General features: G+C 49.8%; 1 protein-coding gene across 4 annotated transcripts in view; it reads right to left on the bottom strand.

Moving 5' to 3' along the window:
- The window catches only part of ZDHHC3 (zDHHC palmitoyltransferase 3), a gene marked incomplete at both ends in the record, with an annotated part of 37,714 nt that overhangs the window by 17,277 nt on the left and 7,014 nt on the right, over positions 1–13,423 (bottom strand). For 3 of the 4 annotated variants that reach the window (XM_079713497.1, XM_079713498.1, XM_079713499.1), the window contains 3 exons: positions 952–1,033; positions 1,698–1,794; positions 8,432–8,556. In XM_079713497.1, coding sequence (XP_079569623.1) covers positions 952–1,033; positions 1,698–1,794; positions 8,432–8,556 — 304 coding nt within the window. Of the gene's footprint in view, positions 1–747; positions 832–951; positions 1,034–1,697; positions 1,795–8,431; positions 8,557–13,423 lie in introns of all 4 variants that reach the window. The other variant, XM_079713496.1, reaches the window with a different exon arrangement.

The following is a 13,423-nucleotide window of genomic DNA, read 5'->3' as shown; positions in this document are numbered from 1 at the left end:
AATATGCTACCTACTACCTCGGTTACCAAATCAACTACCGTGGTATCACAGTGCTTGTGTTCAAGTAACCCTTATTCTACTTAATAATGGCCCCAAAATGCAACAGCAGTGATGCTGGCAATTCAGATACTCTCTTACTGTGCCTAATTTATAAATTAAACTTCATCATAGGTATGTATGTATAGGAAATAACATGGTATATATAGGGTTCTGTACTATCTGAGGTTTCAGGCATTCCACTGGGAGTCTTGGAACATATCCCCTGCAGATAAGGGGGGACTACTGTATTAAAAATTGTTTTCTTATAACTTATTTTTATTCTTCTTTAAAAAAATTTAAATTTTATTTATTTTTTCAGCATCTATATTTTTCCCTCAGGATTTATGCAATCTTGTGGTTGGAGTTCCTTCCTCAGCATTTGCACATTTAAATGAGATACTTCAAAAGCAGGAAGAATTTGTCTACAATCTTAACGTAAATTGGTGATTAAGCAGTTAAAAAAAACAACCACCACAAAAAAAAAAAAATTAACAAAAACCATCCATGTCCTAGCCAGAAAGTTAAAAATGGATTTCTGCAAGGTTGGAATAAAATGACCTTCAATTAAAGCTCCTCACTTAAAGACATGGAAGCAAAAGCTCTCTCTGCAGGCACAGCTCCACTCCAGGGAATGCACCGCCCTGCTGGGGGCCTGCATTTTCCCTGGGCCCACTCAGGCTAGAGGGTCTGTCCAACTCACTACCTTACCTGTGGAACTGACTTTAAGGGGCTGCTTTTTTTCATGAAGAGATATTCGGGCCTCTGCTGTTTCTTCCCTGATAGGTCCATAGGCTTGCAGGAGATCTAATAAAATGAGGTTGGCCCCTGGCACCAGGATAGAAACAGAGAGCCCACCCTGCTTGGGTCACGCACCCCCCTGCATTAAGGAGGGAAGCCCTGGCACATACTCACTTGTCCAATCTTCTTCAAAGCAATGCAGGAAGTGGAATCCCACCATGATGAGGGCGTGCAAGGAAATGAGAGCTATGTACATCTGAAACAGGAAAGCAGTGCAGACGCCATTGTTGTGAGAACCTTCTGGCCGTGCAGGCTCCCGGGACGGGGTGCTCGGAACCTCCCATTCAGGAACACTTAGGCTGAGGACTGAGCAGGAGGGGGGCCAGAGAGGCATCTGGTGATTTCCCCACTGGTCCCCCACCCCCAGCCCTGGGTCTGAGGTGAGCGGCCATTCACTGGGAGCGTGTGGGACAAGAACAGAAACAAGCACGTGTCACCAGGTGTGACCTGGGCTGCCCTGGGGGCTCCAGGCCGGCTGCTGCTCCTCACTTGAAAGGTCAGGGCGCTGACTGCCATTGGCCCCTCCAGCCCTCAGGCTAGATACACTCTGCCTACCTGCAGCTGAGGGAGGGTTGCCGCCTTCTTTAACTACTTAGGTTGGACACTAGGCATGGAGGCCCAGAACAAGGCCCTTGCTTATAGCTAATCAACTTAGGTCAATTTTCTAGATGCTCAAGTGAAGGGCACAGGAACGGGCACTTGCTGAACCAAGGAGAGCTCTGGCAGAAAGGTGGAGGTCTGTGTGGCCAGGCACTATTCTGAACAGCAGCAAAGAACACTGTGAGTGCTGACAATTTTCGAAGGAACAGAGCTCTCCATTGCTTCACAGAGGGTGGGGCAGAATTCGGAAGCTGACTTACTGTAAACAGGACGAAGTACTTCTGGTTGTTCTCGCCAACACAGTTATTGACCCAGGGACAGTGGTGGTCCATCTTCCGAATGCACCGCTTACAAACACTGAAAGAGCCGCAAGGCAGATCTTTAGGGGGGTCCTCACGGAGGCGGGAGGGTCGAGGGGACTCAAAACCCATGCTGCTGCACCACTCCTGGCAAGGGGCCTCTAGGGCGCCACCCAATGTTTTGCTGCATGTGTGTTGCAAGGGGCTTGGAAGGCAGGGCCAGGACCTCCAGGGTCACAATCATTCCAAACACGGGACAGTTATCCACCTCCAAGGCCTCTTATCTTGTTTCACATAAAAACAGGCTGGAACTGACGTGGCTGAGAAAGAGACTGCTCTCCTGAGGTAACAGTGGGCTGAGAATTTGGTTTACTGAGAGGACAGAAAGAAGAAGCACTTTCAAAAACTTGACAGGATGAGATGGGATACAGCTGCTCCTAATTTCCCCCAAAGACCAAAAACCTGACCAGGAAACCTCCCAGGGTGTGGCTGACAGAGAGAGTACTAGAAGAGTTCAGAGTGGGGTCACGAGTGGTTCCTCACATGGCGGCAGGAAGTCCCCCTCTAAGGACCTTTCAACTCTAAGATAATATCCACTTAGCCCAAAACAGCAGAAAAGTCATTTAAGCTTAAGTGTTGATCAGAAATCCCACTAATTTGCAAATTACTAACTTGTTCTGGGATAATTTTTGGACTGAGACTGTTTGAAGCTTTGTTATTTGATAGCAAATGCCTTCCCCACCCCTTTTTGGACCATACAAGTAAGAATCTGAAACAAGAGCACAAGGTTAATGGGGCCTCAAAAGCAACTCCTCCCAAAGCTCAAGTCCAGGAAGACCCATTTGCCAATAGATGGGCTCATCAAAAATTGTTTCTTTATCAGTTCATTAAAATAGGCTCCCTAACATTTATCTTGGGGGCAGTATTTGTTCAAAACAGTTTGAAATACTATAAATACAAGCCTGGAAATAATAGAATTATATATATTTTTGACAGTGCCTTAGTTTACACCAGCTTTTCTTTCTAGTAGTTTCCATAACCAACTTTATCTCAGGTTCTTACTAAGGTGGGCTATGGTGGGTGGACCCTGGGGGAAGGGTTGGCTCAGGGGCCTGCTGAAGAGAAGGCTGCCTCGTGCTCACACACAGTGCTGGCTGAGCTCTGGCTGACCAACAGACAGGGCAGGGATGGCGCAGAAGGAGCTGTTCTGGGCATGGAGGCGAGCTGTTCCCAGACCGCAGGCCAGGAAGCACAGACCACTCTGAAGGAGGGCTCACCTGCACCCCAAGGGGGAGGTGTGGGCTTTTCTAAGCATGGCATGAGCTCTGGTGGCAAGGCAGACCTGGGTCCCCCCCTGCCCCCCACAGGACATGAGTACCGTTATAAGAGAAAGTGAGAACAGATGCTGGCTCAGACGAGTGGTGGGGTCATTCTGGTCTCCACCCTTATTCTTCCCACAGCTTCAAGGGGTCATGATAACACAGGCGTATGGGGAATGGGCACATTTCAGAGATGCTGAGCCAGCTCCAGAAATCTCCTTGGGAGCCAGAAAGGCGGGGTAAGAAAAGGACGCATAAAAGGGGCATGGAGGGCAATAAAGAGAAAGCCAGGTACCAGCAACTCCATTACTTGATCAATCAATCTCTCTCTCACTCTGTGTATGTTACCAATTTGAAAGAATAGGTAACACTTGTTCCCAGTGTACAGTCTTGAAAGTATAGACAAGTAGGCAGTAAAGCTCCCTGCGTTCTGGGCCTCAGCCAACACATTCCCACCATGGAACCACCCCTGTAGCCCATGTCTTGTATGTCCTTCCTCAGCTCTGGGGTTTCTTAATCCCCTCCCTGTCTGGGGAACTCCTGAGTGTAACCACCTCCCTGCTCTGGACTCTTGAGCAGTTTTTCTTCCACTTGTACTTCTTTGTAAAAGGGGTTTCAGGTGGGTGCTCTGAGGCAGTGTTTGCTCAGCAGCAGAGAGGTGCCAAATGGCCTGACATCCTCTGAAAGCTGTCTAAGAGATTAAGCAAATCTGTCCTCTGCTCTCCCCTCCCAGCCTCTCTGAAGAGGCCAGGTGTGAACCCTGGGAAGCTGGGTTTCACAATGGGCTGTTTCACTGCGCAGCCAAATTAGAACACTACTCATCCTTCTGGGAGCAGGCAGGAGTACAGCCCACTGAGAGCTGCAAAAGTTGTCCAGAGTGTTGGTCTCTGAGTTTCCTATTTGCAAAGACAGGAAATGCCAAGATGGCGCCTCTCCCTCCGGCTTAGAGTTGTTCAGAAGCGGGCTCTTGGGGCAGGTGGTAGTGCACGTGGGTGGTGGAGGTCCATCCACGCATGTGGCTGGAGGCGCTGTTTAGAGGCTAACTGACCCACGGCTCACAAAACACCCAGCCTGAACGGCTCTGGGGCTGGGGCCTGGAGAACACCAAGGGCAAGGCCTGGTCCCTCAGTGGGCCAAGTGAAGGATGATCCAGGCCCAGGGGGTGACTGCCCACACCTGCCTGGCTATTTCATCTCAGGCACCAGCCCTCAGGGGGAGGAAGAAAAAATGTGAGCTTTCCACAACCCCTGACACCCCACTGGGAATCAGGCACCTCAGAGTCAGTCTTCTTCCCGGTCCCCACAGCACAGTGGGCTCACTGGTGTCCCCTCCCTAGACGCAGCAGGACAGCTCAAGCACAGCAGCCAGGGAAGGCTCCCAGAGGGCCCTTTCTCCACTCTTGCCTCCTGGCGAAATCCACCTTCCCTGGGGCTCCTGCCTGCACTCCTCTCTTGCACCAACTCCAGCGTCTCCTGTGTGAGACGCTGTGGACACAGACATGTCCTAAGCATTCAATGGCAGTTGCTGAAAAGACCAAACGTCCTCAATGGAGGTATCTGGGGTGTTCCTACCTTCAGGGTTTCACAGGCCCCTCCCATTTTTGTTTGTTTGTTTGTTTTTTAATTTATTTTTGGCTGTGCGCGGGCTTTCTCTAGTTGCGGCAAGTAGGGGCTACTCTTTGCTGCGGCGTGTGGGCTTCTCACTGCGGTGGCTTCTCTTGTTGCAGAGCACGGACTCTAGGTGCGTGGGCTTCAGTAGTTGTGGCACGTGGGCTTCAGTAGTTGCGGCACGTGAGCCCTAGAGCATGCAGGCTTCAGTAGTTGTGGCACACAGGCTCAGTAGTTGTGGCTCGCGGGCTCTAGAGCACAGGGTCAGCAGTTGTGGCGCACGGGCTTAGCTGCTCCACAGCATGTGGAATCTTCCTGGACCAGGGCTTGGACCCGTGTCCCCTGCATTGGCAGGAGGATTCTTAACCACTGCGCCACCAGGGAAGTCTCCTTCCCCCCGCCCCCGCCTTTTTAAATCCTGGTTTTACAAGAGGGAGGATGCTTCTCTCCTTTTCCTCCAGGTTCCCTACCATTTTCAGTCCCCAGAGCACTTCCTTTGCAAGCTTGGAAGAGCCCAACAAGCTCACCGGATTGTGTGTATTCAGGTTCCCTGGGGCTCATGCTCCCTCTCCAGGGAGGTACAAGGGCCCTTCCTTGGCACTCAGCCCCCAAGGAGCAGGCTGAGGTCCTCTTGCCCACCCTAAGTGATGGCCCTGTGACTCTCCCTACAGCGGCACCCACCAAACTGTATCACGGCAGACAAGTGCATCTGCCCTGCCTGGGCGGGAGGCCCCTGGATCAGGGGCATGTCCCATCCACCACTACAGCCCAAAGCCAAGGCTGGGGTCCCGCTTAGCAAGGGTTGGAGGACTGAAGGCTCTGACACTATAGATGGGGAACTGGGCTCCACCACCTCAGGCTGGGATGCCACAGTAGAGGAAGAGAAAAAAACATAGCAAGGAGGTACCAAGGGGACCATGCTCCCCATATAGGTTTTCATCTCACACCTCATTCACTATGATTAAAATTATAAGCAAAAAAGGCATCTATAACATTCTGGCCCCAGCTCAGACAATGTGGGGTAAGGCAGTGCCCAAACAGGGTAAGGCCAGTGGAAAGAACACTTCTCTCAGATCACCACTTCGGGCTCTGGGCAAAGAAACTTAGCTTCTCCAAACCACCCTCTGTAGAACTAGCCCTGCTCTCTCAGGGTTAGAGATGATGTGTGTAAAATGCTTTAAAAGCAATGCTAGTGCAGTATAAATTTATCAGTAACTGATAAACAAGCTGGCAGGGGCCCTAAGCAGTCCCCAACTGTCTCATCTCAGTGTGTGTGTGTTTGTTGGGAGGTGGGGAGGGGAGTGAGGCTTTGCCAAGGTCAGAGGTCTCCACCGTCTGTGCAAGAAGAACCTAACACATAAGCCTAACACCTTGGCTGTCCCCGTTAGCATGACCCACCCACCCCAAGAATTTCCACAGGCTTCCATGATCCTCAAGGCCAGGATGAAAGGAGCCTGCTTGGAAGGAAGACCCAGCCACGTACCACCAGGCTGGAAGGAACACCTACAAGTGCAAGGTCAGGGAATATTTGTGGTACCCATCAGAGCTCAGGGAAAAGAGTTTTAAATTCCATGACACTACTGGGAGGAGAGGAAGCAAAGAGCTGGGCACAGACACATGCCCCTTCACCTGAGCAGGAAGACTGACACCAACTTTCTCTAGCAGGGCAGCAGGCCCCTTGGCTCACCCAGTCACAAACCCAGCTCTGTTTGGTGTGCTGGGGATTCTGCTTATCCAAAACTATGGGTCCCCAGATGGCCTGGGCCACCACAAGCCATCACAAAGGAGCAGGTGTCAGCATACATTTCCTGACACAGGAACAGGCGACGCACAGGCATCCTCACTCAAGTTCATCTGAATCAGTAGCTCTTGTTTTGTTCAAGCTGATTTGTTTATTAGCACTCAAGAATACCTCCCTTGGATCATCCTGGGGAGAGAGGTGAGGAGGAGGCGGTGAGGAAAATGCCAGGCGGCGGAGGTTGCCAAGGGCTCAGGGAGGAAAGAGAAAAGAACCACTGTGGTCACCCAAGTTCTTTCTATAAAGTTCACACTTCCCTGTTTCTGGTCCAGCCTATGTAAACCCAGCACATCCCCAACGCTCACACATTCCTCCACTAACAGATAGATATTCATACTTAATCCTCACAAGCTAAGAAGGAACAAACCATTTTTACAAAGGAGAAAGCTGAGGCTCTGAGAGATGTGGTGTCTGGCCCACAGTCCCCAGTGTGGCAGGGACAGCGCTGCCTTTCCAATGCTGACCTCTCCAACTTCAAGGCAGGAGCCTGCTCCACCACCCTGGAGGAATGTGCCCGGAGGAATCACATCACCCAGGGGATGAAAAGAGCTGGCTTCCCGAGCCTCGGGGTGGTAGGAAAAGGCTAGACTGATGCCTCCATCTCAGGCACAAGAAGAAAGCTTTGAATTAGTTTCTAATACAGATTTCAGATCTAATACAGATTTGACCCAGACACAGAAAACCCCACAGGAGATGGCAGTTCCCATGGTCCCTGCCCAAGCTCCTTGGCCCTCACCCTTGAGAAGTGGCAACTCGCTGGGGGGGTCTCCAGATCGCTCTCTCAGACAGACAGAAAAAGATACAGAAAAATATGCATATGGTTATATCAAGTTACACACGTCATCCCAAACTAGAGTTCTAGTGGAAAGAGCCCCAGACTCGGAGCCAGACACTCCGGGAACCAATCCTGTCTCTCGTAGTCACCGGCTGTGTGACCCTGGAGCAGCCACTTCACCGCCTTGAGCCTTAATTCCTCATCTAGGGAGGCTCACGCCTATGGCAGAGCTATCTCTGGGGGTGACCATGGGGATGACGATGATGAGACAGGGTGGGCTGAGGTGCCTGAGACACAGCAGCTATTGGGAGCTGACCATGGCATCTGGATGTTGAGATCGACTGCCCTCCCCCAAAAGGTGGGCAGTGCGACCCGCACAGAAAAGCCACCTTTCAGCCGCTCGGACCTCGCACAAAACCCAGATGCTTCCACAGCCTCAGGATAACGATACCTCCTGACATTAGGAGCCAGTTCATTCCTCCACAGCCCCTCCCCACCCTGAACACACGCTAGTGTGAAAAAGGGACTAAGCGACAGGTTCGTTATTTCTGTAATTTAGCATTTAAAGTTCTCATCATGATGAAGTGCAATATTTAGCTGGAGGTTTTTTTTTGTCGAGAAGACTCTAAACAGCAAAGAATTCTGAAAACCAAAAGGGGAAAACCACCACAGATAAAACAGGGAAATGGCTTTTTTGGCTGAACTCTACAACTGTCGGACCTCTAGAAGTTTTGTTTTAAAGAAAAGTCTTTCTTTTCTTTCAAGGACAACCCCTTCATTTCCCTATAAAATTTAAGTGAAATTGCACCTGCCCCTTAAATGTGTCAGGGGCTAGACATTCACAGAATGACTTCCGAAAGCTTTGTCTCACTTGCCCTTAATAGAGTAATAAAGCTGTGCGGTAGGAAGAGCAGGACTCCCCTCCATTTTACAGATTTGGAGACAAGGGTGGAGACAAGCAAGGGCCTGGGCAGGGCCCTCCGGCAAGTGTGGCGAAGCCAAGTGTCCTGAGCCCGAACCAAACACCCTTTCCCACCCTTGCCCTCCTGTGCAGGTGGGGATGGAGAGTCAATGTGGACACTCCGTGCCCAGAGCAGGGCACGTTCAGAAGTCCTGTTGCTGATGGCACCCGTGGAGGGAGGGCGAGGGCGGGGGCGCAGGGGGTGAGGAGGGGAGCCCAGGCGGGGCCAGTGTACCTGCAGTGGTGGGCTCGGTCAGGCTTGATGCTGCAGCATTTGGGACACTTGTACACCACCTGCCCAGGCTTCAGCTGTAAACTCTCGATGAATTCTTTAGTGGCATTTCCTTTGGGCACCGCCCCCTGTAAGAAAGAGAGGTGTCAGGGTCAGGCTAGGGGTTCCCTCAGTTCTGACATTCCACAGAGGCGATGGTCATTTGAAAGCAGCAATTCCACACACGGGGACAGGATATTTTCATCCCAACGACATGTGGGTTCTGTTCAGAGTTACGCCAATACCAATAATAAGTTATTGACAAAGAATTTTTTCCCCAAAGAAAAGTGAATGATTTTCTACACTGGACAGTTACATTGTTCCCGATGATCTTCTATTTTCATTTTACTAACATGGTTTTCATTGAATGCATCCTTTCCTATGTAAATATTACAGTGAGGATTTGACTCATCAACTACTATTTTGATTTACATTAGATTTCCCAGTGACAGTTTCGGTCTTTGTGAATTTTCATTGGTGAGCATCACATTTAATAGTCCAGTTTTCCCAGGTCATAATTCACAGCTCTGAATGTTATTGGATTCTGTTTAAACTGGAATCAAGTTTTATTTTATTTTTTACCAGTACTATTGTTATGGATTGGTAATCTGTGTTTAGTTCTTATGAATCCACAAGCAACTATGAGCCACTGCCCTAAGATATTCAAGTGCTCTCCACACCAAGATGCTGAAAACCAGACGTGACTCAGGATAATGATCACCTCTGTGGTGGTGAGGAGGCTGGGAGTGGAATGAAGTGGGGGTGGAGGGGGGTGGGGCATATAAAGAGGCTAACCTGTCTTTGCAACGTTTTTGTTTTTGTTTTGTTTTGGTTTTTTTTGTGGTACTTGGGCCTCTCACTGCTGTGGCCTCTCCTGTTGCGGAGCACAGACTCCGGACGCGCAGGCTCAGCGGCCATGGCTCATGGGCCCAGCCGCTCCGCGGCATGTGGGATCTTCCCGGACCGGGGCACGAACCCGTGTCCCCTGCATCAGCAGGCGGACTTTCAACCACTGTGCCACCAGGGAAGCCCGTAACGTTTTTTTTTAATTTACAAAGCTGGGAGGCGAACACATGAGTGGTCATCATATTATCCTTTACACCCTTTCAACTGTCTTAAGTATTTCATTAAAATTTTTTCTGAAAGTTCAAAAGAGAAGTGGAAAAAAAATACAGCATGCAAAATACAGTAAGATGCCAGAAGAACCTATCATAGACCTTTTAAAAGCAAACAAACTTTGGTAGGCAAGGACTACCCGGTACATACAATGCCACCTAGGCTATAGTTCTTGACATCAAATAGCCATAAAAGTACACAGCTATTGACATGGGAAACGTCTATGATAGACTGTTAAAGGGAAAAGTAGATTCCCAAACAGCTATGTGCCAAAGTATTAATGGTTATCTCACGTAGTAAAATCATGGGTAATTTTTTTTTTTTTTTTTTTTTTTTTTTGCGGTATGCGGGCCTCTCACTGTTGTGGCCTCTCCCGTTGCGGAGCACAGGCTCCAGATGCACAGGCTCAGCAGCCATGGCTCAAGGGCTTAGCCGCTCCACGGCATGTGGGATCTTCCCAGACCGGGGCACGAACCCGTGTCCCCTGCATTGGCAGGCGGACTCCCAACCACTGCACCACCAGGGAAGCCCCACAGGTAATTTTTAATTTATTAACTATATTTCTTAAATGTTCTAATATGAACATGTGGCTTTTGCAAAAAGGAAAAAACGCATTTAAAAAAACAAGCAAAAAAAATATACTCAGGAAGGAGCTACGCAAAGTAGGAGTATGACCAACTTTCCTGAATTTTGTAACCGAAGTGCTATGACTTGTCTCACCTTGAGACATCTGAGGGTCTCCCCTTAAGGCACCAGTGAAGGGTCAGGGTCTGAGAGTCTTCACAAAGGTAAGGCAGGGCCCAGACCGCCTAGACGAGTGGATTTTTAAAAGGGGCTTGGGAAGGGTGCTGGCCCAGGCAGAGGGGAAGGTTGCAGAAAAGCCCAGAGGGTCATACTTTAAATTCTTTTTAATGTAAAAAAGTAATTGAGTTTGGGTAACTGTGTGACCTTTTGTGGATCCTGAAGCCAACAGACCACATCTGGAAGTCACTATTGTCACGTGTACAAGAGAAATGCACTAAGGAACAGCGTTTCCCCAAGGTGATGAAGCAATAGGGCTGCTTTCCTAAATGAAGGTCGTTTTTGGTTTTTTTCAGGTCCAGTTTTTAAGGTCCCCACCACCACAATTTGCTGTAAATCTCAGGAGACCCCCCCGCCATAAAGGGCTACAAGAGCTTTACAGAACCAACAGCAATCAGAGCTCTCATTTGGTCTTCTCATTACTGCCTGTTATTCCAGACCACAATCAGAGACATCATTCAACAGCGCAGCCTTTCTAAAAGTTCCTCCTCCATGTGACTCCATTTGCACAAATCACCTGGAAGGCTCATTTCCATCCAGGCAAGACCCCACCTGCCCAGTGAGCCCATCTCGCAGAGCTAGAGACCAGCTGGGCCAGCCCCTGAGACTGAGTCCTCCTCCCTTCCTTCCTCCCTCCCTCCCTCCCTTTCTCTCTCTTTCTGTCTTTAAAAGAATAAGCTCTTCTGGGCTATCTCCACAGATTTCAGAACTTACTAGTTCATGGTAAGGGATTTTGTTCTGTATAACTCTTGATAGATGTCTGAGAGTTGGAAGGCCTGCTGAAACATTTTTGCCACTGCTGTCAGCGTGCACTAAGAAACACCCCCTACCTCCACCCCTACCCTTGTTCCTATATCTCACAGGGATGGCTTGAAGCTTCCACATTACTGCACCCCGGGAGAACAAAACATACTGATTTCTTCCTCATTTCCAAAGTAATACTTGTTCATGGTTTTTTAAAATGTATAGAGAAAATTAAAAGGGAAGAATGCACCCTCTGATTCGATCATCCAAAGATTCGTACTATTAACATTTTGGAGTATAGTTTTCCAGTCTTTTCTCCTTGTAGGCTAAAAACACTTAAAACAATCTATACATCCATAAAAATGCTCATATGCTTCTAAAACATATATTTGGTCCCGCAGTGGAATCCATTTGAATCTGGGGGCAGGAGGCGTGACATAGCTCCATCAACCATTCCCCTCAGTGGCTAGCCCAAACTTCCAGTACCTTCCTCGACCTCTGCCCACTTCCTTTTCTATGTCAGAGGAAACGGAGGCTGCCGGGGTAACCCCCTCCATACTCCTCCTCTCCCTCCTCCCATCCCTGGACCCACGGGGACCCACTGTCTGGAGGACGAGGGGCCCTCAGGGGCTCATACTTCTACCTCAGAGCTTTCCCTTCATGCTCTTAGCAGACTCCATGCTCTCCTTCCTTCACAGCTAAGCTTCTCCAAGTTGGGTACACTTGCTGTCTCTGCTCACCTCAAACTGACTCTTTTTTTTCTTTTTTTTTTTTTGCGGTACGTGGGCCTCTCCCGTTGCGGAGCACAGGCTCCAGACGCGCAGGCTCAGCGGCCATGGCTCATGGGACCAGCCGCTCCACAGCATGTGGGATCCTCCCGGACCGGGGCACAAACCCGTGTCCCCTGCATCGGCAGGTGGACTCCCAACCACTGCGCCACCAGGGAAGCCCTCACTGACTTTTTAGTTCACGGTTCTCTGGCACCTGTTGCCTCCATACCACAGAACTGCTCCCGCTAGGTCAAGAAGCAACTCCCTGTGGCCAAATCCAAAGGTCAGTTCCCAGCCCTCATCTTGCTTGGGTCTCCTCACGCCCACCACTGCCTCCTCCTGTCACTCTCTTATGACTGCTCCATGCCCTCTTGGTCTCCACCTGCCTCTAGGGCTATGCCTCTCTCACTCTCCTGCCCATCCTGGACATGGGTGATCCTTGGGGCTCCACTACTAGCCCTCTTCCCTGTTCATCCTGCATTCCCCAGACAATCTTCCTCTATCACCAGCTCCAGCTCAGACCTCTTTTGGGGATGAAGATGTTTCTACCTGGTTGTTCAAAAGGCATTAAAACAAAATAAAACAAACCCCCAAAATTCAACTTGGTAGAACTGAACCCATTACTTTCTCCACAAACTGTACTTCCTATTCTCCCCTCCCTGGCTCATGAGACATCATCTACCCGGTCACCTGGGGTGGAAACCCAGTAGTCATCTCCAGCTCTCCTAACCCTCTGCCCCACACTCCCACCCACTCCACCAACTTAATATGGCCACAAATGATGCCTTGAATCCAATGTTCTCCCCTCCATGCCACTCTCACAGCCTTAGTTGAGCCCCATCATCGTGTGCCCCAGACACTACAGTCCCCCAGGACTTCCTGCCTCCAGTCTATCCCTGTATCCTGCAGCCTCACCTCTATCCTTTCTCCCCACTATTTTCCAGAGTAAACTTTCTAAAATGTGAATCTGATCACGTTATTCCCCTTGCCTAAAAGCCTTCCCCAGCTCCCTAGAGCCTTCACATGGTACAGAGTCCAAGCTCCTGGGCAGGGCTCCGGCAAGGCCACCAAGATCCAGCCCTGAACCACCCTTCCAGTGTCACCTCCCTCCCCTGACAGTCCCACCCTGTGGACTACCTGGAGTTTCCCAGAGGCTCTGTGCTCTCCAAGTCTTCCTCTTGTGCCCTTAGGGACCCATATGAGCACCTCCCCTCCAGCCTGTCAGGCACATCCTTGTCTCCTGCACCTACAACAAACCCACTCAGGGATCACATCCTCGGCCTTCTTTCTAATGGCCTCAGGCTACACCCAAGACAGAACCCATCACTCGGTCTTTGTGCTAGATAGCTTGTGTTTGTCTTATAACACCTATCATTTAAGTATACACTGATCTCTCCTACATGATTGTAAATTCCTGGAGGACAGAGACAATGTCTTTAATTTGTAGCCCAATGAATTGCCCAGGGCCTGGCATGGAGCAAGTCTTCAATAAATCCAAGCTGAATAACAGTGATGATACAACAGA

Source organism: Hyperoodon ampullatus (genome assembly GCF_949752795.1).
Source record: "Hyperoodon ampullatus genome assembly, chromosome: 10".
NCBI classification, from domain to species: Eukaryota; Metazoa; Chordata; class Mammalia; order Artiodactyla; family Ziphiidae; genus Hyperoodon; species Hyperoodon ampullatus.
Note: the sequence above shows the minus strand (reverse complement) of the source record. Positions and strands in the feature narration are given on the sequence as shown.